Source organism: Convolutriloba macropyga, chromosome 11 (assembly GCF_964194025.1).
Source record: "Convolutriloba macropyga chromosome 11, txConMacr16.3, whole genome shotgun sequence".
In the NCBI taxonomy this organism is placed as follows: domain Eukaryota; kingdom Metazoa; phylum Xenacoelomorpha; order Acoela; family Convolutidae; genus Convolutriloba; species Convolutriloba macropyga.
The window spans coordinates 44,200,405-44,225,031 of NC_134478.1; the positions used below are offsets into that span (position 1 = coordinate 44,200,405).

At 33.2% G+C, this 24,627-nt stretch overlaps 2 protein-coding genes across 12 annotated transcripts in view; both read left to right on the forward strand.

Moving 5' to 3' along the window:
* LOC142349443 (ras-specific guanine nucleotide-releasing factor 2-like) overlaps positions 1 to 24,627 on the forward strand; it is a 233,011-nt gene that overhangs the window by 16,333 nt on the left and 192,051 nt on the right. The gene's annotated exons all lie outside the window — the stretch shown is intronic.
* The window catches only part of LOC142349445 (uncharacterized), a 30,373-nt gene continuing 6,817 nt past the window's right edge, over positions 1,072 to 24,627 (forward strand). Inside the window, exons 1-3 of one of the 3 annotated variants that reach the window (XM_075401008.1) lie at positions 1,072 to 1,904; positions 21,861 to 22,214; positions 22,858 to 23,067. In XM_075401008.1, the coding sequence (XP_075257123.1) occupies positions 22,070 to 22,214; positions 22,858 to 23,067 (355 nt within the window). In that variant the 5' untranslated portion in view covers positions 1,072 to 1,904; positions 21,861 to 22,069. Of the gene's footprint in view, positions 1,905 to 20,648; positions 20,913 to 21,656; positions 22,215 to 22,857; positions 23,068 to 24,627 lie in introns of those variants that run through there. The other 2 variants (XM_075401007.1, XM_075401009.1) reach the window with 2 other exon arrangements.

Genomic DNA, 24,627 nt, shown 5'->3' on the forward strand with positions numbered 1-24,627 from the left:
AATCCCATTTCACTTTTGTCATTTCTACAGTATCCGCTGTCCATCATTACATTTGCTCCATCTATCTCACGCACATGCAGTCTCATGCTCTTCTGTGTATTGTTATATCTACAGTGCATCTTTTAGTGTCCTTGCGTTTTTTCAAAAATATTTTGCAGCTCTGTTGTGCAACATGCTAACAGTGATGGTGACATTAGTACCATGGACTTGGTTTGTTGAAAATGGTGGTATAAACTACTTTTGCAACCACCAACACCATCACTTCTATTGGTACCAGTAGTGGCATTTACTTTCATCGCTAGCACCATTCTCGCTAAAAAGCCATAAACATTCCCTCACTTCTCAATACCACCGCCTCTGTGCTTCATTGTTTTGTTTGTTTGTTTGTTCCCTGTTGCATTGGGCAGAATTTTCAACAGTTCCATGGGCTTTTTTCTGCTCCAAATTTTGTTTAGCTACGATGATATTGCGAGTAGAATTGTATCTCGTATTGTTGTCTTTAATTATTCCAATCTCAGTTATGGTTGATGGTAAGTAACTTCATAATTTTGTTTTATACCCTGAATTCTTTGTTTTGGTTAGTTTATACATTATTGCGTATCATGAAAATGGTAGCTAAGACCTTGACTTTTCAAACGCTATCATCTGAGTATTGTTACCGTTAATATAGTTTCTAACAATTTTCTCATTTTTATGAAATTCTGCTATTTCTTATTATGTTTGGCATGATCAATGACTATTATTTGGTTATTACACTGCATTTGGGAATACTTAGAGAGGTAATGTCTTGTTAGTAGCTCTTCCTTTTAATATTTGCCCTAATTTATCCGAGCTAGCCATTTCAACTTGGGGGGATTACATATTTTGTAATATTTTTTTACCACACGACTAACTATCAACTATAATTTATTCTCTATAATGATGAACAATAAAAAAATGTCTGTATCTCAACCCAACCCCCCCCCCCTTCTTCCACCCCACCCTCCCTCCTCGTGGAATCAAATTGCCGTCGTTCGGCGAAAGAAAGTTGAACAAAAGTGAGTATTATGTTACATCTCAGCAATAGTTAAATTGGCGTTTTAAATGCCTTGCGAGAATTTATTTGCTGAAACTTTTATTTTTGTTTCAATTTATTTGCTAATTACTGTCGTCGAAGTTTCTATAAAGCTGTGAGATTTTTTGCTTGTTTCCTGCGTAACGGGAACATTGTTAAAGTTTTTATTTGATTTATGGCTTAAAGCGAGACAGCAAAGCTCGTTGTCGTTGTTGTTGTTGTTGTTGTTGTTGTTGTTTCTGTTTTTCTAATAACTACTGAAGAGATGAAAAGCAGAAAAAAGACTATATACCACACAATATGCTGCTATATTTTCTGATGATTGATGATACCAAGGCGGGAAGAGTAGGTTATTGTTGAGCAGAATTCTCGTTTTGTTATTACAACTCTTCTTTTTGTTATTAGTCTCTTTATCCCTTACATTTTATTATTCTTTTCTACTTTTATGGTGTCAGGATTCAAAAATAAGAGCTATCCAATTTACTGCATCATAAAAACCAAATTAAGTTATATCAATGTTCGCATCTTGTTTGTTTGCGTGTTTGTTTGTTTGCCCGTTCCCCTGTTTTTTCTCTACTTTATTTGCTAGCATTCCTCTCTGTGTTATTTCAAAGCAGTTTGTTGCTTTTTGCATCTTTTGACTATAAATGAAAAATTGTTGTATAAAATTAGTCAAATTATTCCAAGTCTGTTTGTTTGCCTGTTTGTTACCTGCTGTCTTCGTTTATGTTGTCTTTGTGTCCTCAGTGATCTGCCGCGCTGACAGAATTTGTACCAAACAGAAACTGTTTTTTCAATTAGCTTTACTTTCTTAACATGTGTAAGTACGAGGAAAGCAAAGCACTATTAGGTAAGTAAAATACTAATCAATTTCCTGACACCGATCGGATCCCACTTGTGGAGGCAGGTACGAAGAATTATGTACTCAAAGGTTAGTTTCTCTTCTTTCAGTTTTGGCTCATGAATCGATCTATTTCTCCTAAAATTTTGAGATTGTAGAAATGAATGTACCGTAAAACGTAGAACGTTTTGAATTTGATGACTTTGAAGTTTTTAAGCGTTTCGTAAAAGTATGGGACGATAAAATAGTGCAAAATAGTTAGCCACTACAATTTCACTATTTCCCTATTTCACTACAATTTAGCGTTTCAGCTATTTTACTCTAAGTTATCCTATTTTAGACTCTGTCGTTATAGCTAGGAAATCAGGTGAAAGACTCCGTATTTCTGACTTCACCTATAAATTTCCTGACTTACCGTTTCCCAACTTTTCGTTTAATAAGTCTTTCTCAATGCAAAAAATGATTGTAAAAATAAATACGAATACCTAAATCTGAGTATTGGCTTGTTTTTTGTAATTGTCAAACTTGAGAAGTTTTTTTTGAACCTGTAATCGCTTATACTTTTTTGAGTGACTCATTTGTATATTTATAGCTGTTTCATTTTGGGCAAAAGCAGCACGGAAACGCAGAGAAATGTAACTCATTTTCAAATACAAGTAATATGAAAATGAACAAAGTTTATGGAATAGGTTGACAACTTTGGAGTAACTGATTACCACCCTAACAGATAGATGGTTGCTCCAAATGGCATATTGAAGCAACTGATTTCAATTAGGCTAATTGTGCGAGAATAGACTTGACTCGCTTGAACTTGACTCGCCCTTTGTTGCAATACGGCAAGTGCTAAACTAAGCTGGATAATTGTTCAATTGGTTTTACCCAGAATTTATTACCCAAGAGAAAGTGTGCCAAACGCAAAAAGTTAAATTGCGATATTTTAACAACATTGTAGCATCATATGATTGCGTCTTCAAAGCATGAATTTTAATTGCTCAACTCTAGTTAGTCTTGTTGAGAATTTCCAGATTTTGGATTTTAAAAATGGTTGGAGTGACAGATTGGAAAAAATTTGATTACTTTTAAAAAGAAGATTCAAGGCGTTTTTGTCCAAGGTTTTCGCGTTTTGTTTTTTTCATGCTCAACTGCTCGATCCCAATATTGCTAATGAACTGCCATGAAACTAAAACTGAGGTCATTAGACCACCCATACACAAGTTTACGGTGTGAAATTGCTAACTTCAAAAATGTGGAGAAAACTGCTTCAAAACAGTTCAAACTAGCCATCTCAATTTTATATTCATTGTTTAGTGAAACAAATTTAAAGCGTACCAAAAATGCGAAAAGAACCGAAAGAAGATGTTCACAAAGACATGTTGAATAACAGTGATTTGCAAATTCTGAAAATCGAAAGGTGCTCAGCGAAAGTTTTCGCACATTAGAGCTACGCATCATAAGATGATGCTTGCAGTCTTATATTTGTTACTTATAAATATCGGAAACGGGATAAGTGGGCCAAAAACAATAAACATTTCAAAAATAATTGCCGTGAAATTCAACCGAATCAATAGTTACTCAGTTATACTTTCAAGCAAAACCAATTACACTTGACTAGGAAACAAATCTTTATTTTAAATGGGCCTTATCTGAAAAACTAAAGGGAGTCGAAAAAATGGAATTCCACTTCTTTTAGATAAAACTTGTGTGTTTGGAATTTGAGCAGCTTGGAAAAATTTTCTGGAAATCATCTGAATAAAAATAATTGATCTCAGTTAATGCCGTTTGTTTAATCACATCGTTTTTATCTAATAAATTAAAATAGACAAAAATGTTAGAAAAATTTGAAAATTTTCAACACTTTTTAGAACTGAGAAGTTGTGTCATAATCACTTACTAAAAACTTTATCACATAAAACTGTTAAGAATATGTATCGAAGAAGTTAAAACAATGACGACAAGCCAAGCGAGCAAAATTTCGAAAATTAGAAAAAAGTTGTGGCAAAGTCATCCAATGAATTAGCTGTAATTTTAAACCATCATTTTTAAAATTTTGCAGCCTTTGAAAACATCTACTAGATTGAAGTCGGCCTTTTTCAAAATACAAAATGGAATACAATATGGCGCAGAACATGGGCGCCAAATGCAATCTTTTGTATAGTTAAAGGTGGACAATTGTAATACACATGATGATACAATTATTAATAATTCATGCATAAAATTCAAATTTATCAGCTTTTTGGATGAAAGAAGTTTTTTCTTCAGTTTTGATTTATTTTCCCTTTAGTATAGGGAAGGCCTAGATTCCTTAAAAACTCATGTTCCCCCCAAAAAATCAAGAAATTCACCCAAATCGCATTATGAAATATCCTACTATGCAAGGGCTTTCAAATGATACCACTAATGCCTCTCATAGATGAATTTTTATTAATTGCTTTCGAACGAAGTTTCAGACAATTATATTATATAATTGTAAACGTTTTTTTGCAAAATTTTCGCCTAACCAGTTTTGCGCTTTTCTAGAACGTTCTTTGAGTTCTCAAGTGACGTTTTCACGCTTCACTTCTTCATTTTCTAGTGAGTTCAACTGCTCTCATTGTTGCTAATATAAAAGGGATTGTGAGTGGTTGAGGATCAAAGTCGTTGTAGCTTAGTGGTTAGGATGTGAGATTGATATTCTGGAGGCCCCGGGTTGGAAGCCCTATTTGTGCGCTTGTTGCGATTTCAGTCCAAATTTTAAGCTTAGAAGACTTTTTTAAGAATTAAAACGTGTTTTTAGTTAATGGAAGAAAGTTTTACAGTTGAGCATTGAATTTAAAAAAAAATTGTTGACTGTGATTCTCTCTTTAGTGGTTCTTTGCTATGAAGAAGTTAATTTTAAAATGTTTTATTATTATTACAAGAGGACCGATCGATAATTTGTCATTCCTGAACTTTTTGGGGTTCCGCCATTTTGTTTACGTCATTTTGCTTTTTTCCTCTTTTATTTATGTCAGGGCTCCCCGCTGCAGTTTGCTCGATCTTTTTAAAATGACCGCGAGTTCGAAATAGAACTTGGCAGAATCTGAATAATCTTGAAACTTAACTGTAATGGTCTGTTAGGAACCAAACGCGCTTTTGGACGATATTAAATATTAACGTGTCTTAATTGTTCTGTTTGAGCTTTTTTGTGCGTTATATGCAGATTTCTGGCAATGTATCTCTGACTAAATCAGTTTACTTTTTAATATATATCGGCTGGATTTATTATGTGTTTGAAAAAGACTTGGATTAATTGGCACAATTGCAACTCAAATGCAACTAATTTTTTAAGCATTTTTTATGAAATTATGAATTGTGCGAGTTCTGCTAAATGAGCCGTGGCACCTGTGTGATTTGAAATGTACGTCATTGGGAGCGAATGACTGAGCGAGTGAAATAAATGAACGAGTGAACAAAGGATGATAAACTTGTATGGATTGGTAAGGGAGGTGAGGGGAGGGGAAATTGAAGAAAACAAAACAACATATCCTTTATTTTACCCTATTGGCTGCAATTGGTTGATTGATCTCGTTTAAATTACCCTAACGATGTTCCGTACCTCTTTCTCTCTCTCTCTCTCTCTCTCTCTCTCTCTCTCTCTCTCTCTCTCTCTCTCTCTCTCTCTCTCTCTCTCTCTCTCTCTCTCTCTCTCTCTCTACTTTTTGCTTTATTCAAGTAATTTTTTAAGCTTCTTTTTTCCACCCTTGAGGTTAATTAGAGCCTGGAACGAAAAAAATAATTGTTCTGCCACGTCCGATTTAATTGGCAAAACATTGTTTTTTTTTGCAATATTCGGCAAAATTCAGTCTTGTTTTTGGTCAAAAATCTCGAGGTTGAAAATTATTGCCAGAAATAATTTTAAACACTGGTTCTAAACTTGAATTATACTTTGCTTGATTATAACTGGGACTTAACCAGAGGTAGCTATTTAAAGAAAATTTTAAAAGTTACACTCTTTACTTGTTTTTTTTTGTTTTAGAAAGTAAATAAACAGCAGGCAAACAAAAGTGGCATCCCCCCACCGTGTAATTAATCGGAGCCTGTCTGTTTTCATTTTAAAGTTTCCGTCATTAGTTAGTACAGACTTCGGAAATCGACAATTGAGTGGTTCACGGAAGGCGGCGGTGTTTTAGGTAGGAATCAGTTTGAGGAAGTTGAATTTCAATTGTCTGCCGCAGAGCTAAGTCTATATCATATCGGATGTCTGGATATCTTATTTTTCTCTCTGTCAACCTAGTGCTTTGATTTTAAGTAAAAAGTGTGTTGTTTCCTGTCACTTTTGTTACAATGTTCTTCCTTCTCTTCTCATTAATCAACCCTCGGTAATTCAGGCATATTGGACCTGACTGCTCAACATCTCGTGAATTATCTCAAGTGACATTCAGCATTGCAGTTCTACTCTCTTGTTGTTTCAAAATTCAGGTCAGTGCGTGTTTTTAATATTGTTATCATTCTGTTTCGAACATAGCTTTCATCCTCTCCTCTGAGAACAAAATTTTCTTTTTCATCGGCCTATGTAAACAATCTGCCCGTTTCTAAATTGTTTGTGTAACCGGATGAGATAAGGCTACCCATTATGAGGTGGGGGAGATGAATTTTTCCAGATTATTTTCACTCTCGATCAGTAGATTGAGATGATTGTGTTGTAGCATCACAGTTGCAAGAGTTGATCATTCGGTCGTAACTAGAGCTGTTTACCTACTCAAAATTTTTCTATTGTAGCGTCTTTTTTGTTCCGACCCACTTGTGGGGGAGGAACTATATACTCAAATGGGTTTTTTGTTCAGTCAATTTTGGCCGATCGATACATTCATCATAGAGAAATGTGAGGGGTATTATTAAAAAGCTCCTCCAGCGTAGAATTCAAAATTAAAAAGATTTTTTTGAATTTCTTTTTTTCGAGGAGTTATAGAGGTTTAAAGTTTTGTGTGAACATGTGATATTTGTTCACTTTTAGCATGATTTTGCTCTAAGTTTTGTGTCAATTCATGAATTTTGGTTAAATTTGTTCTCAAGTCTATAGACAAGTTTTGGCGTGCTTAAAATTTAAAAGCGCAAAATCACAAAAATCTGCGCAACTAAAACGCTCGATTGGGCGAGCTTGCTGTATTTCTAACATACGTTTAGGCAAAAAACAATTGTTCTCTTGGAATGAAAGCATAATCCAACATGTTTCCGTGATTTGAAAAATAGATTCAACGGTCCGACCGAATTCATTTGGTGGCTGATTTTTGTTGTTGAGTCGATTCTGGCCGATTGATATCTTCAGTTAGATACACTGCTATCACGCTCCTTTCGAAAGGTGCCTCAAAAATACTTATTTTAAAAAAAAATTCTGACGTTTTGAGTTTGCCATTGAGACATTCCGTTAAAACCACATTCAAAGACTTTTTGATTGTCTTAATTTTTTTTGTTTTTTTGGAACTTCTTGTTGAAAATGATATTTTAGGGCTCAGAATGTGAAATTATATAAAGGTGTGTTTTTACCTGACTTAGTTTGTGGGAGAAATGGTTAATTTTTCAACTGAGTGAAAATAATCTCCTTGAACTTCAGCGGCTTCTTGAAACATGATCTGTTTGTGTATCGCCAATAATTGCCCAGAACAAAAACGTTTTTCTTGGGAGAAGCTGAGACTAAATTTGTTTAACGAACTACGAATTCGCCGTTGCTATTGTTAGAAGATTGTAACGTGAGTTGTTTGGATTAGTTACGGTTACTATTATCATTTTATTGCGAATGAAATCATTGTTGTGTTTTGAACTCGAACGTAAGCCGTTTTGTTGCAGATAGTCGTTTAGTTTCTCAACAATCTTCTTTTTTTAATTACTCTTTCATTTTCCGTCATTTAGCTTGAAAAGTTGTCTCAAAAAGTCAGGAAGAAAACTTGTTCACTAAGAAATGTTCAGTGATTGATTGTCCAAATATTAGATCCAGAATGTTTTGTAAAATTGGTTGACAAAATTTTTTAGAAGTTACGTAAAATAAAACCCCTGTCGATCTCTTTTCTTATTATTAGTCTTGTCATCGCTTAGTTTGGAATTCTTTTGTCTGTTGTAGCGAATAAAACGCTGAATATTTTTCGCAGAGTCACTTGAAAATTCTCTTGTCAAATTTCTTTCTTTTTTTATTTTACAATTTTTATATTTTTTACGTTTGTTTTTAAATTGACGTTTTTGACTTGATTAACATATTTTTCCATACATTTTGTGCAACCAGCCAAACAATTGGTCAGTCTTATAAAGAAAGCAGTCACAAATGTTTGTTCAGAAAAGGATTTTCTTTAGGATCCTGAAAGTCATTCATTCGCGAAGCTTTGTTAAATTTGTTCACAAGTCTATAGACAAGTTTTGGCGTGCTTAAAATTAAAAAGCCCAAAATCAAAAATTTGTGTAATAATTATGACCAAATGACAATGTGAGGATGTTAATCGGTTCAGAATTGTTTTTTTTGTTGGAATTGTGTTACAACCATAGTTCTGAAACCAAATCGACCTGAATTTATCGTACAGATGGTTGGGCCATTGTTCATGTAGCAGGATTTGTTTTTATTTAATTACCCAAATGAGGAAAACACGGAAAAGAGCGTGTTAGTTAGCAAACTTTACACATTGTTTATCATTTGAAAGATTGAAATATATTATGCAAACTCATTTAGCCGGTTCTCATTGTTTGAATTGTACACATCAAAAATATCGCAGAAAACTTTTTTAATCGATTTATGCGAAAATGAAATTTGAGATAAATTGAGTGATTTTTAAAAAAGAAAAATGAAGTCAGCTCAAATAAATGTTTTGATCTCGAACCTATTTGTTATAACTAATCGTTGCATTTCCTCTTGTTTGCATCGGATCAAAAACATCAGGTTCCATTAAAAAATTGATAATTTTGCATTCAGACTAACAGTTTAATCATTTTTTAAATGTTATCTCTGGTCTATGAGAACAACGTTTTGTTCGATTTCAATCTGTATTTATATAGGACAACGAAGTTTGATTTTTAGGCATTAATTTCAAAAAGTTTTTAACTCTGCAAAACTGCAGACAAAATCTGTATGTCTAAATTTAAAATACGCTGAACTACAAATTGACAAAGTGATTGGCAAAAATTGAAAACGTTTTTAAGACAAGAAAATTACGATTTGATAATTAATTGGCAATAAAGGAAATTGCTTTTTGTATCAAAAATGACGCAACAATTGTGTGGCAGCAAGTAGACTCTTCATTTGATGTAGTGACTATACGATCGACTTTTTTGTGTGGCAGGAGTTCGACCATATCTAATCACATCTACTACATCTAATATGCGCCTAGTATAAACAAAATTATAACTTTTATACTTTGTTCCAAATTTGATGTTAAACACTAAGCGCATGCAAGTGTACATTGGAAATTTCTGATATTCATTTCTAGTTGTTGCTTTCCTTATTCCTCTATTCGTTTGCTTTTTTGCGGTAGCGAAAGCTAATTGTTTTCTGAGAAATAAGTTCTAGCTTCAGATGTTATGATTTTGCGTTTTTAGGGGTAAAGAACTCATTTTTCAAACCTTATTTTCAAATGTATTTTTTTGTTTTTAAATTTTACATTTTGTTTACGTTTTTATGTTTTTAAATTGACGTTTTTAACTTGATTGACATTCTTTTCCCTACATCCTGTGCAAGCAGCCAAACAATTGGTCAGTCTTATAAAGAGTGCAGTCACAAATGTTTGTTCAGAAAGGATTTTCTTTAGGTTTTTTAACAGCATCAATCTAGTCATCCTGAAAGTCATTCATTCGCGAAGCCTTGTTAAATTTGTTCACAAGTCTATAGACAAGTTTTGGCGTGCTTAAAATTAAAAAGCCCAAAATCAAAAATTTGTGTAATAATTATGACCAAATGACAATGTGAGGATGTTAATCGGTTCAGAATTGTTTTTTTTTGTTGGAATTGTGTTACAACCATAGTTTTGAAACCAAATCGACCTGAATTTATCGTACAGATGGTTGGGTCATTGTTCATGTAGCAGGATTTGTTTTTATTTAATTACCCAAATGAGGAAAACACGGAAAAAAGTGTGTTAGTTAGCAAACTTTACACATTGTTTATCATTTGAAAGATTGAAATATATTATGCAAACTCATTTAGCCGGTTCTCATTGTTTGAATTGTACACATCAAAAATATCGCAGAAAACTTTTTTAATCGATTTATGCGAAAATGAAATTTGAGATAAATTGAGTGATTTTTAAAAAAGAAAAATGAAGTCAGCTCAAATAAATGTTTTGATCTCGAACCTATTTGTTATAACTAATCGTTGCATTTCCTCTTGTTTGCATCGGATCAAAAACATCAGGTTCCATTAAAAATTGATAATTTTGCATTCAGACTAACAGTTTAATCATTTTTTAAATGTTATCTCTGGTCTATGAGAACAACGTTTTGTTCGATTTCAATCTGTATTTATATAGGACAACGAAGTTTGATTTTTAGGCATTAATTTCAAAAAGTTTTTAACTCTGCAAAACTGCAGACAAAATCTGTATGTCTAAATTTAAAATCCGCTGAACTACAAATTGACAAAGTGATTGGCAAAAATTGAAAACGTTTTTAAGACAAGAAAATTACGGTTTGATAATTAATTGGCAATAAAGGAAATTGCTTTTTGTATCAAAAATGACGCAACAATTGTGTGGCAGCAAGTAGACTCTTCATTTGATGTAGTGACTATACGATCGACTTTTTTTTGTGGCAGGAGTTCGACCATATCTAATCACATCTACTACATCTAATATGCGCCTAGTATAAACAAAATTATAACTTTTATACTTTGTTCCAAATTTGATGTTAAACACTAAGCGCATGCAAGTGTACATTGGAAATTTCTGATATTCATTTCTAGTTGTTGCTTTCCTTATTCCTCTATTCGTTTGCTTTTTTGCGGTAGCAAAAGCTAATTGTTTTCTGAGAAATAAGTTCTAGCTTCAGATGTTATGATTTTGCGTTTTTAGGGGTAAAGAACTCATTTTTCAAACCTTATTTTCAAATGTATTTTTTTGTTTTTAAATTTTACATTTTGTTTACGTTTTTATGTTTTTAAATTGACGTTTTTAACTTGATTGACATTCTTTTCCCTACATCCTGTGCAAGCAGCCAAACAATTGGTCAGTCTTATAAAGAGTGCAGTCACAAATGTTTGTTCAGAAAGGATTTTCTTTAGGTTTTTTAACAGCATCAATCTAGTCATCCTGAAAGTCATTCATTCGCGAAGCCTTGTTAAATTTGTTCACAAGTCTATAGACAAGTTTTGGCGTGCTTAAAATTAAAAAGCCCAAAATCAAAAATTTGTGTAATAATTATGACCAAATGACAATGTGAGGATGTTAATCGGTTCAGAATTGTTTTTTTTGTTGGAATTGTGTTACAACCATAGTTCTGAAACCAAATTGACCTGAATTTATCGTACAGATGGTTGGGCCATTGTTCATGTAGCAGGATTTGTTTTTATTTAATTACCCAAATGAGGAAAACACGGAAAAGAGTGTGTTAGTTAGCAAACTTTACACATTGTTTATCATTTGAAAGATTGAAATATATTATGCAAACTCATTTAGCCGGTTCTCATTGTTTGAATTGTACACATCCAAAATATCGCAGAAAACTTTTTTAATCGATTTATGCGAAAATGAAATTTGAGATAAATTGATTGATTTTTAAAAAAGAAAAATGAAGTCAGCTCAAATAAATGTTTTGATCTCGAACCTATTTGTTATAACTAATCGTTGCATTTCCTGTTGTTTGCATCGGATCACAAATATTAGGTTCCATTAAAAATATTGATAATAATGCATCAGAATTAAAAATTTAATCAAATTTTAATGTTTTCTCTGGTCTATGAGAAAACGTTTTGTTCGATTGCAATCTGTATTTATATAGGACAACGAAGTTTGATTTTTAAACATTAATTCCAAACAGTTTTTAACTCTGCAAAGCTATAGACAAAATCTGTATGTCTAAATTTAAAAACCGCCAAATTACGAATTGACAAAGTGATTGACTAAAATTGAAAACGTTTTTAATACAAGAAAATTACGAAGTGTTAATTAATTGGCAATAAAGGAAATTGCTTTTTGAATCCAACATTACGCAACAATTGTGTTTTGTTGCCTTGAATTCAAGAAAGATTGTTCACTACGAAATAAAACCAAAATGTTGAGATATTAATTGTTCAAATATTAGTTCCAGAATATTAAGTAAAATTGACTGACACAATTTTTTAGAAGTTGTTCAAAATAAAACCCTTATTGATCATTAGTTTTCACATGGCTTAACTTGAAATTGTTTTTGTCTGTTTTAGCGAATAAACGCTGAATATTTTTTCGGAGAGTCAATGGAAAACCTTATTTTCAAATGTATTTTTTGTTTTTAAATTTTACATTTCGTTTACGTTTTTATGTTTTAAATTGACGTTTTTGACTTGATTGACATTCTTATCCATACATCCTGTGCAATTAGCCAAGCAATTGTTCAGTCTTATAAAGAGTGCAGTCACAAATGTTTGTTCAGAAAGGGTTATCTTTAGGATTTTAACCGCATCATTCTAGTCATCCTGAAAGTCTTATTTACCTAAGTTTTGTTTCCATTAACGGATTTTTGTTAAATTTGTTCACAAGTCTATAGACAAGTTTTGGCGTGCTTAAAATTAAAAAGCGCAAAATCAAAAATTTGTGTAATAATTATCACCAAATGACAATGTGAGGATGTTAATCGGTTCAGAATTGTTTTTTTGTCGGGATTGTGTTACAACCATAGTTCTGAAACCAAATCGACCTGAATTTATCGTACAGATGGTTGGGCCATCGTTCATGTAGCAGTATTTATTTTATTTACCTAAATAAGGAAAACACGGAAGAGAGTGTGATAGTTAGCAAACTTAACACATTGTTTATCATTTGAAAGATTGAAATATATTATGCAAACTCATTTAGCCGGTTCTCATTGTTTGAATTGTACACATCAAAAATATTGCAGAAAACTTTTTTAATCGATTTATGCGAAAATGAAATTTGAGATAAATTGATTGATTTTTAAAAAAGAAAAATGAAGTCAGCTCAAATAAATGTCTTGATCTCGAACCTATTTGTTATAACTAATCGTTGCATTTCCTCTTGTTTGCATCGGATCAAAAACATCAGGTTCCATTAAAAAAATGATAATTTTGCATTCAGACTAACAGTTTAATCATTTTTTAAATGTTATCTCTGGTCTATGAGAACAACGTTTTGTTCGATTTCAATCTGTATTTATATAGGACAACGAAGTTTGATTTTTAGACATTAATTCCAAAAAGTTTTTAACTCTGCAAAATTGCAGACAAAATCTGTATGTCTAAATTTAAAATCGCCGAACTTCAAATTGACAAAGTGATTGGCCGAAATTGAAAACGTTTTTAAGACAATAAAATTACGAATTAATAATTGATTGGCAATAAAGGAAATTGCTTTTTGAATCCAAAAATACGCAACAATTGTGTGGCAGCAAGTATACTCTTCATTTGATGTAGTGACTATACGATCAAACTTTTTGTGTGGCAGGAGTTTCACTATTGCTAATCACATCTACTACATCTAAGATTCGCCTAGCATAAATTAAATTTTAACTTATATACTTTGTTCCAAATTTGATATGTTAAACACAACGCGCATACAAGTGTACATTGGGAATTTCCGATATTCATTTCTAGTTGTTGCTTTCCTTATTCCTCTATTCGTTTGCTTTTTTGCGTTAGCGAAAGCTAATTGTTTTCTGAGAAATAAGTTCTAGCTTCAGATGTTATGACTTTGCGTTTTTAGGGGTAAAGAACTCATTTATTTTACTTTGCTGCAAAGTTAGTTTAATTATTGTGATGCATTATTGAGAAAAAGAAAAAGGGGAAGCTTTTATCTCACATATTAGCATTAGTGTTTATCTTGAACCAGCGTGACTGATAAACTTTTCCTTATTATAGACAATGAAATTGAAATTATTCTTCCTATTCGATTTCAAGTAATTTTGTACATTTTGTTTTTTGTTGTTATTTCGTACTGTGCGCCGTTGTAGCAAATGCTACAAGTTTGGTGTGTTGTTTGCTTCTAGCTAATTGACTTTTCTTCTTTCTTCCTACCTGACAAAAAACTTTGAGAAAAGGGGCGCCACCAAGTTCTAGTCTGGGTCCAAGTTGCTACCTCTGTTGTTATGTATAATTTAAAGACAAGGTGAACATGCCGCTTTTCTCTCTATTCACGACTGAACAAATACGTGTAGATAAACTGGTGCCATCAATGGTAAGTTAGTCCTTTTCAATTTACGCAATTTTAGGTTTTTTTGTTTCGGCTTCAATTATACAAAAATGTTTTTTTCTTCATTTCTGAAAGCAGGTCTTAGGACTTGGTTGTGTCTGCTATTTTTAAATTTATACTGATAGCAGGTCCTTAAGTTATTTCAAATTACATTTTATAGCCGCCTCAGCTTCTCAGCCGGCTATTATAGCGCTCCTAATTTTTATTTTACTTCGTCTGACAATAATTTTTTGCTTTACCCTAGTTCACAGCTTGTTTAAAACTTTGCGTGAAATCTTTTTGACTTCTCTAGACTAGTTTTCCTCTTCTCTCATTGTGCTAAAAGTGGTTTGAGAGAGCAGTTGCTCAGCAAAGCGATCCAAAGTGAACAGAGTCAGTATCAAAAAACGATTTGTGGTCTCGCTACGAAACAGGAGTATGTTCAGCTACAAAATGACATCAAAATAGTTTGCACTCTTAAATTGTTTATACAAAAATCCTTTTCAACTAGTTTTTTTTGTTCTTTCAACCCAATTTTGGATATGGGGATCAACGGCAGCTATTTTCTGGCAAGCTTTCCGGTATAATTGTATAAATGAGAAAATGCTTTATTGAAGGGCACTCTAGCCTCGCCTAGCTTCTTTAATGAACTGTTATGAAACTAATAATGCCTTGAGAGAAATAGCTGTCCATTGAACTCGCTTATCCCACTTCGTATATAGAAGTGTATTTCACCTGACTTTTTTTCAGGGCGAATTGATTGGTTTTCCAGCTGAGCAAAAAAAAACTTGAACTTAAGCGGTTTTTTTAAACATGATCTGTTTGTGTATAACCATTAATTGCCTAGGAGAACGTTTTTCTTCGAGAAGCTGAGACTTTGAGGAGAATCAAAGTTTGTTTAACGAACTACGAATTTGACTTTGCTATTGTTAGAAAAAGGTTATCTGAGTTGTTTTGATTAGTGACTTTTGTCATTTTACTCGGAGTCAAATCATTGTTGAGTGTTTTGAATGTAAGCTGTTTTGTTGCAATGTCGTTTAGTTTCTCAATATGTTGCTTTTTCAATTACTCTTTCTTTTTCTGTCATTTAGCTTGAAAAGTGGTCTGAAAAAGTCAATAATTAAGATCTCAAGCTGTGCGTAATAGCTTCTGGGTCTTGTAGAAGGATACCCAATTTGAAAATCGAATGTTAGAAGTTTGTTTTTTTATTCGAAAGTTTTCCCCTTAGTTTTGTTGCCTTGAATTCAAGAAAGATTGTTCACTACGAAATAAAACCAAAATGTTGAGATGTTAATTGTTCAAATATTAGATCCAGATTATTAAGTAAAATTGACTGACACAATTTTCTAGAAGTTGTTTAAAATAAAACCCTTGTCGGTCATTAGTTTTACAGTGGCCTAATTTGAAATTGTTTTTGTCTGTTTTAGCGAATAAACGCTGAATATGTTTTCGGAGAGTCAATGGAAAACTTTATTTTCAAATGTATTTTTTTGTTTTTAAATTTTACATTTTGTTTACGTTTTTATGTTTTTAAATTGACGTTTTTGACTTGATTGACATTCTTTTCCATACATCCTCTGCAATCAGCCAAACAATTGGCCAGTCTTATAAAGAGTGCAGTCACAAATGTTTGTTCAGAAAGGGTTATCTTTAGGTTTTTAACCGCATCATTCTAGCCATCCTGAAAGTCTTATTTACCTAAGTTTTGTTTTCATTAACGAATTTTGGTTAAATTTGTTCACAAGTCTATAGACAAGTTTTGGCGTGCTTAAAATTAAAAGTCGCAAAATCACAAATTTGTGTAATAATTATGACCAAATGACAATGTGAGAATTTTAATCGGTTCAGAATTGTTTTTTGTCGGTATTGCATTACAACCATAATTCTGAAATCAAATCGACTTGAATTTATTGTACAGATGGTTGGGCCATCGTTCTTGTAGCTGGAGTTGTTTTTATTTAAATACTTTGCTAAGGAAAACACCGAAGGCAGTGTGATAGCTAGCAAATTTCACTTTATACATTTTTTTATCATTTGAAAGATTGAACTATAATATGCAAACTCACTTAACTGTTCGTCTTGTTTGAATTGTATACATCAAAATAGCACGGAAAACTGTTTCATTGGATTGTGCAAAAGATAATTTTGAGGTAAAACCAGTCAATTAAAAAAATTATTGAAGTCAGCTCTCAAATAAATGTTTTGATCTCGAACGTATTTGTTTTTACCTAATCGTGTTGCATTTCCTGTTTTTAACTCTGCAAAGCTATAGACAAAATCTGTATGTCTAAATTTAAAAGTAGATTCTTCATTTGATGTAGTGACTATACGATCGACTTTTTTGTGTGGCAGGAGTTCGACCATATCTAATCACATCTACTACATCTAATATGCGCCTGGTATAAACAAAATTTTAACTTTTATACTTTGTTCCAAATTTGATGTTAAACACTAAGCGCATGCAAGTGTACATTGTACATTTCCGACATTTCCTAGTTTTTGCTTTCCTTATTCCTCTATTCGTTTGCTTGTTTGCTCTAGGGAAAGTTAATTGTTTTCTGAGAAAAAGTTCTAGCTTCATCAGATGTTATGATTTTTAAAGAACTCATTTTTTTTACTTTGCTGCAAAGTTAGTTTGGTGACTCTGATGCGTTATCGAAAAAGAGAAAAAGGGAAGCTTTTATCTTACATAGTAGTATTAGTGGTAATCTTGAACCAGCGTGACTGATAAACTTTTCCTTATTTTAGACATCAATGAAGTTGAAATCATTCTTGCTATTCGATTTCAAGTAATTTTGTACATTTTGTTTTGTTGTTAATTCGTACTGTGCTCCGTCGTAGCAAATGCTACAAGTTTGGTGTGTTGTTTGCTTTTTTCTAATTGCCTTTTCTTCCTTTTTCCGTCCTGACAAAAAACTGTTTGAGAAAAGGGGCGCCACCAAGTTCTCGTTTGGGTCCAAGTTGCTACCTCTGCTATTATGTATAATTTAAAGACAAGGTGAACATGCCGCTGTTCCATCTATTCACGACTGAACAAATATGTGTAGATGAACTGGTGCCATCAATGGTAAGTTAGTTCTTAACAATTTACGCAATTGTAGTTTTTTTTGTTTCGGCTTCAATTATACAAAAATGTTTTTTCCCATTTCTGAAAGCAGGTCTTAGGACTTAGATGTGTCTGCTATTTCTAAATTTATGCTGATAGCAGGTCCTTAAGCTATTTCAAATTATAATTGTAATAAATGAGAAAATGATAATAATAATAATAATAATAGAGAAAATTATAATGAGAAAATGATAATTTGACTGATTGAGACAATCACGTGGAAGTCCATGAGGAGCAATTAGTAGCTTTCCCTTCTCGAATAGTTTTCTTGAATCTATTTATATCAGAATTCCCAAGTTCGTATCTGAAAACTTTCCAAAGCTTTATTGAAGGGCACTCTATCCTCGCCAAGCTTCTTTTATGAACTGTTATAAAACTGATAATGCCATGAGAGCAATAGCTGTCCATTGAACTCGCTTATCCACCAAAACAGATGAAAGGCTGTGTAGCAAAGAAGAAGATATTAACTAGTTTTAGTTTCTTGCAATTAAAGTTCTTTCATTTTGTCCTATTCAGTGCAATACAGGTCGTTTTTACCCGCTTTGATTTTCTTTCACGATTCTCTTTCAATTTTTTCAAAATAGTTGCTGTTTAAAGCTAAATTATACTTAGAGTTTAGTAAGAAGAGAGAATCTAAGAGCCCTTGCTGCCCTCTGGGTGCTACCTGTGTATCTCGTTTTTGAGGACGAAAAGTCAAATGGGTCAGACGAAAAATCGGATAAGCGAAAAATAGCATTTAAAAAGGCCATAGGACAAATATAATTGCTACAAACGTCGTTTGAGAGCTATTAATCACAAGCCTGTTTTTGTGGTTGAATTCTGAGAAGAGGGTCCGTGGTCAGTGTTTTGTGTTAATAAGGTACAAGGGGACTAGGATTTACGTTCCGGTTAAATTACACCACTTATCTACAAAGCTGATCAGTACTCTAACAAAAACAGTTCATAAGTACAATAATACGTTAGAGAACCCAGGGTACAATTTCATCAGTCATTGAAAATTCGAGGCATAGAGCTCAATGTAAAAGATTGAGCTTAGACTTAAAGAAGTTAGTACACTAAATTTAGGACAAAAATTCGACTTTCACTTCAAGTATAAGTTCAATATTTTAAACTAAGGAATCTATTTTTCAAACCGACATTTGAATCAAACCGCTATAAGTAATCGGCTATTCGCTAACGGAGATGGGAGACGTTGGGTTTATTTCGACTCCTGTATTTTTTTAAGGAAACTTTTCGTCCACTAATCTGCAAATTGTACTCTTAACTTGAATTCTAAATGAAATTTAACACTTTTTTTACCCTTTGGTTCTCAATTATGTTGGTAATAAATCTTTATCCCACTCGGTCAACTAATATTTTGCTCTAATACATACATATCGATTTCGCCGTCTGCTAGGAGGAATAGTGTAATAAAAAAAAAATTGATTGGTTTTACATGGAACTCTCCACAATGTGTGCTGCTTGGGATTCTTATGCTATTTTAAACCAGCTGACTAATGAGTCCTAAAAAAATTTTAACATCATGTCGTTATATTATTTGATTGCTCTAAATAGTTTTCCTGGGCCGAAAGAATGGTTCTTCGGGTACATTTTGCCTGTACGGATTTATTAGTGTACAAGGCAGAGATAAGGGGTTAAGCCAATTTGATTCTAAGCCCGACACATCAGCAAGGCATTAGAAGAAATTCTGTAATGGTTTTAGACAATCTATCCAAATAAGTGCAACGAAGTGAGATCTCAAGCAATTTCTGAGCAAAATTGCTTAGCAAAATCAAGCAGTTTCCAAAGCAAGAAAAGATACCAAAATACACAGAAATGAATCCACAATTTTCTTTCGGAAGAAAGGAGCCAAAGGAAAGAGGTTGTTCGGTTGAAGAGATGAGAAATAAGATTTTTCAGAACTGCAAAAATTTGATTCTTTACAGCATAATCAGAATCTCAAATTGTTGACTTTGAAAAATTGGAATCTATTATGAACAGAAGGTTTCTGAATTTCAGTTTGTTTTTATTAATGGCCGCCGTCCGCCTCTCAAACGGCTATTATTTAGGCGCTCTTTTTTTACAAATCAAAGAATTCGAATTGTTTTGGGGCGCTGTCTTTTTTTTAAGATCTGTTCACACATTTTCATGATTTTTTAAGTCAAATTGGAGTAGTGATTTTGGTCACGCCGAAACAGGAAGTGGAACGAAAAAGCGAGTGGTTTTGCGGCGTGAAATTTTTTCGCTCTAATATTAAAGTAGAGTGAGAAAATGGTGTTTGAACAAAAATTCGCTTTCTCGCTAGTGGTTTTTTTTGTTCACATGCGGCAATTTCACTTTGGTTTCTACTGTTTTTTTTTTCAATTTTGGGATCGGATTTTTTTTTCTAAATGGTTTTTCCAATTCATTCATTGTTTATTCTAGGCCTAGTTTTTTGTTAGAATCAAATTTACATTTCTCGCTAGTGGTTTTTTGTTCTCGCTAGCGGCATTTTGTTATTGATTTTCTGTTTTCTGTTTTTTATCTGATTTTTTTTAGAAGTGATTTTCCGAATTCACTCATAGTCCGTTCTAGGTCTAGTTTTTTTGTTTAGTTAATGAAAATTCTTTGAATTGTACGTCAAGGTTTGTCCTGCTATGTTTTTTGATTCGCTTTACTTTTGGATCACGTTTTTTGTTTTACATAAGTCACGACTTTCACGTTTGACTTCAGACTTACCTCACTCACTGTTTCAACTGAACGATTTTTAAATCCATTCACTCGATGAATTACGCAAGATAGTCCTCACCAAATATACTGATCCATACCACTTTTGATTTTTGAGAAATTCACTCCACAAAACGTGCTCCATAAAGTAAAGAATTCGCCCGATTAGATTAGCCAAGTATTCATGCCAAATTTTTCTTTTATACTCTTTTTAGAGTTTTCCTCATAGAAGATGGTGAAGTCTTTAGAGTACCATAAGAGCTGTTGTGTTTTCGTGCTCTGATGAACCTTAAATACTCCTGTAGTCTGATATTAAGTTGAGACTACTTATAGACTCATCGATTAGCTCTGGGTTTCGCTTCGAAACGGATTGGCCTCATCTCGTCTGCCCGGTTCTCTAATTAATTCGTACATTCAAAGTTAGTTCTTTAGCTATTACAAAAACTTAAATTGATTTGCTTGGTTTTTTAGTGCCTGATTTTCATTCTTAGTTATGGACTTTGTTGGGGTATAGTAAGAGACTCTTGAGATCTGGAACCTCTAACGTGATTGCACTCCACTTTGATATATTACTGCGTTGATACTATGTTCATATGTGTAGATTAAACTACTGTTTTTTGACATATCTAGTTATTAGTGGATTGAAACGATGTCGAAGGCCGAGTTAAACCATTAATAACGAGTGTCGAAAAGCAGTAGTCTAACAAACCTAATTTACAGATATACGTGACAAAAAAGTTAAAGAGTGAACTATGCAACTGCTCAACTGTCCATTCTCTCAATTCCTATAAAACCACGTAGAGTAATATTAACGAACATAAAAGTCATGTAAATGCTTAAATTACGTGACTTTATTTTGCCAGGAATAGAATTTCAATTTTCATTTGTTTTTATTATTGCGTAGAAGTTATCCAACGATAAGTTAGAACCTGGCACTTTAAGTACAGACTAAAAATTTATTTTTTCAGTTTTTTGAAACAAGTAAATTAAATTTATAACCCTATGCTTAAATATAAAAAAATGCTTCAAATCATTCAAACAAAATAATAAACATCAATCAATTTTCTTAAGAATCACATTACAAATTTTTTTTCCGATTGTTTTCCTCCTAAAAATAGAAATAACTTTTAAAAGCTCCGACGTTACTATTCAAAGGAATTTTTTTCATGTTGTTAGAGCAAGTAATCATTCAACTTTTTCTGAAAAATGTTTTCATATTTTGCCAACCAAAGCCACTGTGGTAACTTATTCCGTTTTTGTTCGCATTGACGAACAATCGAATTCATTCCAAAGTTGGTTTTGACTTTCTGTCTATAATTTTGAATTGTTTTGTTCGAGTGTTTTGATGAAGACTCAGATACCCGTAAGATTTTGCAGAATTTTCTCGTCTGGCTATATCATAATGAAATTTGATTGCTATTATTAGCTCAGTTGGTAGGATCTTTGTCTGTATTAGCAGATCTCTAGCTTTTTCATAGTTTTTGCGTTGAAAGCACACATTTATATCCCAATTAATCTGTCGATTAAGGCGTTTTAGGTTTTTTGCAGATAAATTTTGAAAGAAAATCGCCGAAAACGATAAGTGTGAATGCACAAAGAGATATTAAAAGAATGCGCGCGTTCAGGAGAATTTGATGTCTTTTTTAGTTATATTGATAGGTTTTATTCAGCTGCTCATCGAAATTAAGGTTCCTGTCAATTTGAATACCAAGGTATCTGCAACATTTTTGTTTTGTGAGAACTTTTTATAAAAAATAGATCCGAAATCAGAATTATTGCTCGAGAAAATGATTAATTCGGTTTTGTTTGTATTCAAAGTTAATTTAGCTTCAACTTTTGTTGTCGATATTTTTAGAAAATAATTTTTAGAGCCTTCACTCGTGCTCATATATGCATATACGTTTGAATCAGAGAATGTGTCCAATTCTTGCTTGTTGTTTATCGAGACTTATGTTGCCTCAAAAAAATAATAGTTTTCTATGAAGTGTCAGGGCCTAATCCTGCCTCGCAGCATACTCCTTACTTCAGTATAAAGAACAGATTTAAAAAGTAGTGTTGAGTTAGTTGGAATCGCGACAATGACGTCTGCGGTGAATAAAACGCGAGACACGAGTGAGAACTCTGTGGTGTGCACAACGGGAGGAGCAGCGCTGGATCACGACACCGTTGCTAACAAGACTACCACCGAAGTCACTCAGACACGCAGTCTCTCCGTAGGAGGTGGTCCTGGTCCTCATTCCAGTTAAAACAATGTGTCAGGGAAACTCGGTATCATTTTGAATATCTATTTGAAGCATCTAAATTTGGCTGACATATTTTTTGTTAACTCCCCAGTTTAATTTTTGGACAACCAAAAATTAGGTCGCATTTTTGTCTCGGAAATTTGGTCACGGAATTTTTGTCTCGGAATTTGGCGTATATTTAGCGTGTTCTATTTCAAAAATTTGTTAACAACAATTTGCAGAAAAATTTTACCGAGTCAATCCTAAAACTCATCATCAGAAATTGTTCTCTTTTTGTTTTGCGAAAGAAATTTTTTGGTTGGAATTGTTCTCAATTGAGCTATGACGGCACCGCCTGGATAAATTTATAAGCTCCTTTAGGACAGGACAGATCCGTATTCTTTAAATCAATGTTGTAGCACAAATTTTGTCTCAAACCTACATGGTTATGTGAACTAAATAGGTTTGTAAATAAAGCGATATAAGTTACTTAGATTAATGGTAACCCGTTTGTGATCTTGCAAATTGTGTCATTATTTTGGATAATGTGTAATGTTTTTTTTTGGGGGGGGGGAATGAGTCGAGTATATATCAAAGAAAAAAGCACTATTGCGAGGCGTGTACCACATCCACCAATCCACCAGGTCCTCGTGAACAGGCTGTTGGAAATTCACCAACAGCCAGAAGGCTGATCCAACCAGCGACCGCCACCAGCTCAATAGGCAGTCGAACTGCACATCACCACCACCAGAAGATGAAGCGGAAGCCCTCTAAGAAACTAAAGAAGGGTCCCATGGAGGGAATCAATGAGAACGCAGAGGAACTAGGCGAGACTCTTCTGGAAGAGTTTGCAGGCAATAATCACATCATTGATTTATTTATATTTCATTTTTTCCCATTACCCCCCCCCCCCCCCGCGACCTCTAGTACAGTGGCATGACACTCATTATTAAATGTAATTAACAGCCGCCGTCAGCCTCTCAACGGCTATTATTTAGACGCTCTCTACTTTTTTACGACTCGAGGAGTATTGGTGGAGTAGCTTTTTTGATAGGTAATTTTGTTGGTGTGTATTTGAAACACGAAGTGAAATGTATGAAAACAGTGTTTAGGCCAAATTGCTGAAGAGTGGAGAGAAGAGAGAGTTGTTTTCTGTTCATGCTATATATTTGAGAGCGAGCGAGAAAAATAGGTGTAAAAAATTTTCGTTTAGCGAGCAAACTTTTGATCAAGTGCGGGATTTTAAAACAATTTTTTAGTTTAAATTCCTTTTTAATCTGTCAAATTTGTTTGCATCGTTTATCCAATCTAGTAATAGTGCGTTTGAATTTTTTTTTTGACCATCTGGATCAAAAAATGATGTTTTAGTTTTAGATTCAATTTTGAGCTATTTTTTCACCTTTTTGCCATGTTTTACGCCTTTTTTGTATTCGTCAAATTTTTATAGCATTTGGGGAGTTGCGTGGTTCAAATAAGCTGCTTTAGTGGTTTGGGTTGGCTTTTAGCGATCAAATTGTTATTGATTTGAAGTTGTTTTTTAAAAGATAATTGAGTAAGTTTAATCAAATTTTGGCCGATTTTTGTCTGTTTTTTAAAAATGTTTTTGCTCAATTAAAACTTCCGTTTATAGTTTTTCTTGTTCAATCTTCAATTTGGGGTTGTTTTACAGGTTTTGCTCCTAAAAGGTGTTATTGAAGGTCATAGAGGGCACTTTTCACTTTCTTTTCGTTCTGTATTTTAAGTAAGTGCCTGAACAGAAGCAGCAATAAACTTTTTGTTCGAATTTGTTGTCAAAGATACTTTTTCTACATTGTCCTCTTTCTTTCTTTGCCTTGGTTTTCTCTATAAAAACTATTTTGTTGCTTTTTTATCAGTCGGCAGTCGTTTATTGAATGAGAACTATTGGTGTCGAAAGAAAGTTTTTTGGAGGTAGTTGTTTTGGAGACGCATTGACTTACGCAATGTAGTTAATACAGTCAAAGTCAAAAAAGCAAAATCAAAAGAGACGGGATAAAGCGATAAAGCCCGGTCATCAAGTCACTGTGCATTAGGTTATTAAAGTTCCTTAGAGCGATTGCTAGCTGACATTAAAATTTAACTTAACTTTAAAAGCTCAAATACTTATAGTTTTAGAATCTAATTGAAACTGCACACCAATTTTTTGACACTAAAAAAACCAGAAAAAATTGGTAAATTTCTATCTCTTCTTTTCTTCTAGTTCTGTTTCAATACCGATGTGCATCGAGCGCGTCTACGGCGGCTATTTTTGGCAATCTGCCGGCTACTTTTTGTTATTTTACCGCGGTATTAAAATGATTTGAGTGAAATTTTGTTTTTGAATCAAAAAGTTTGCACGTATTGCGAGGTGATCTTTTGCATAATCATTTTCTCGGCTCTTAAGGTACATAAAATAT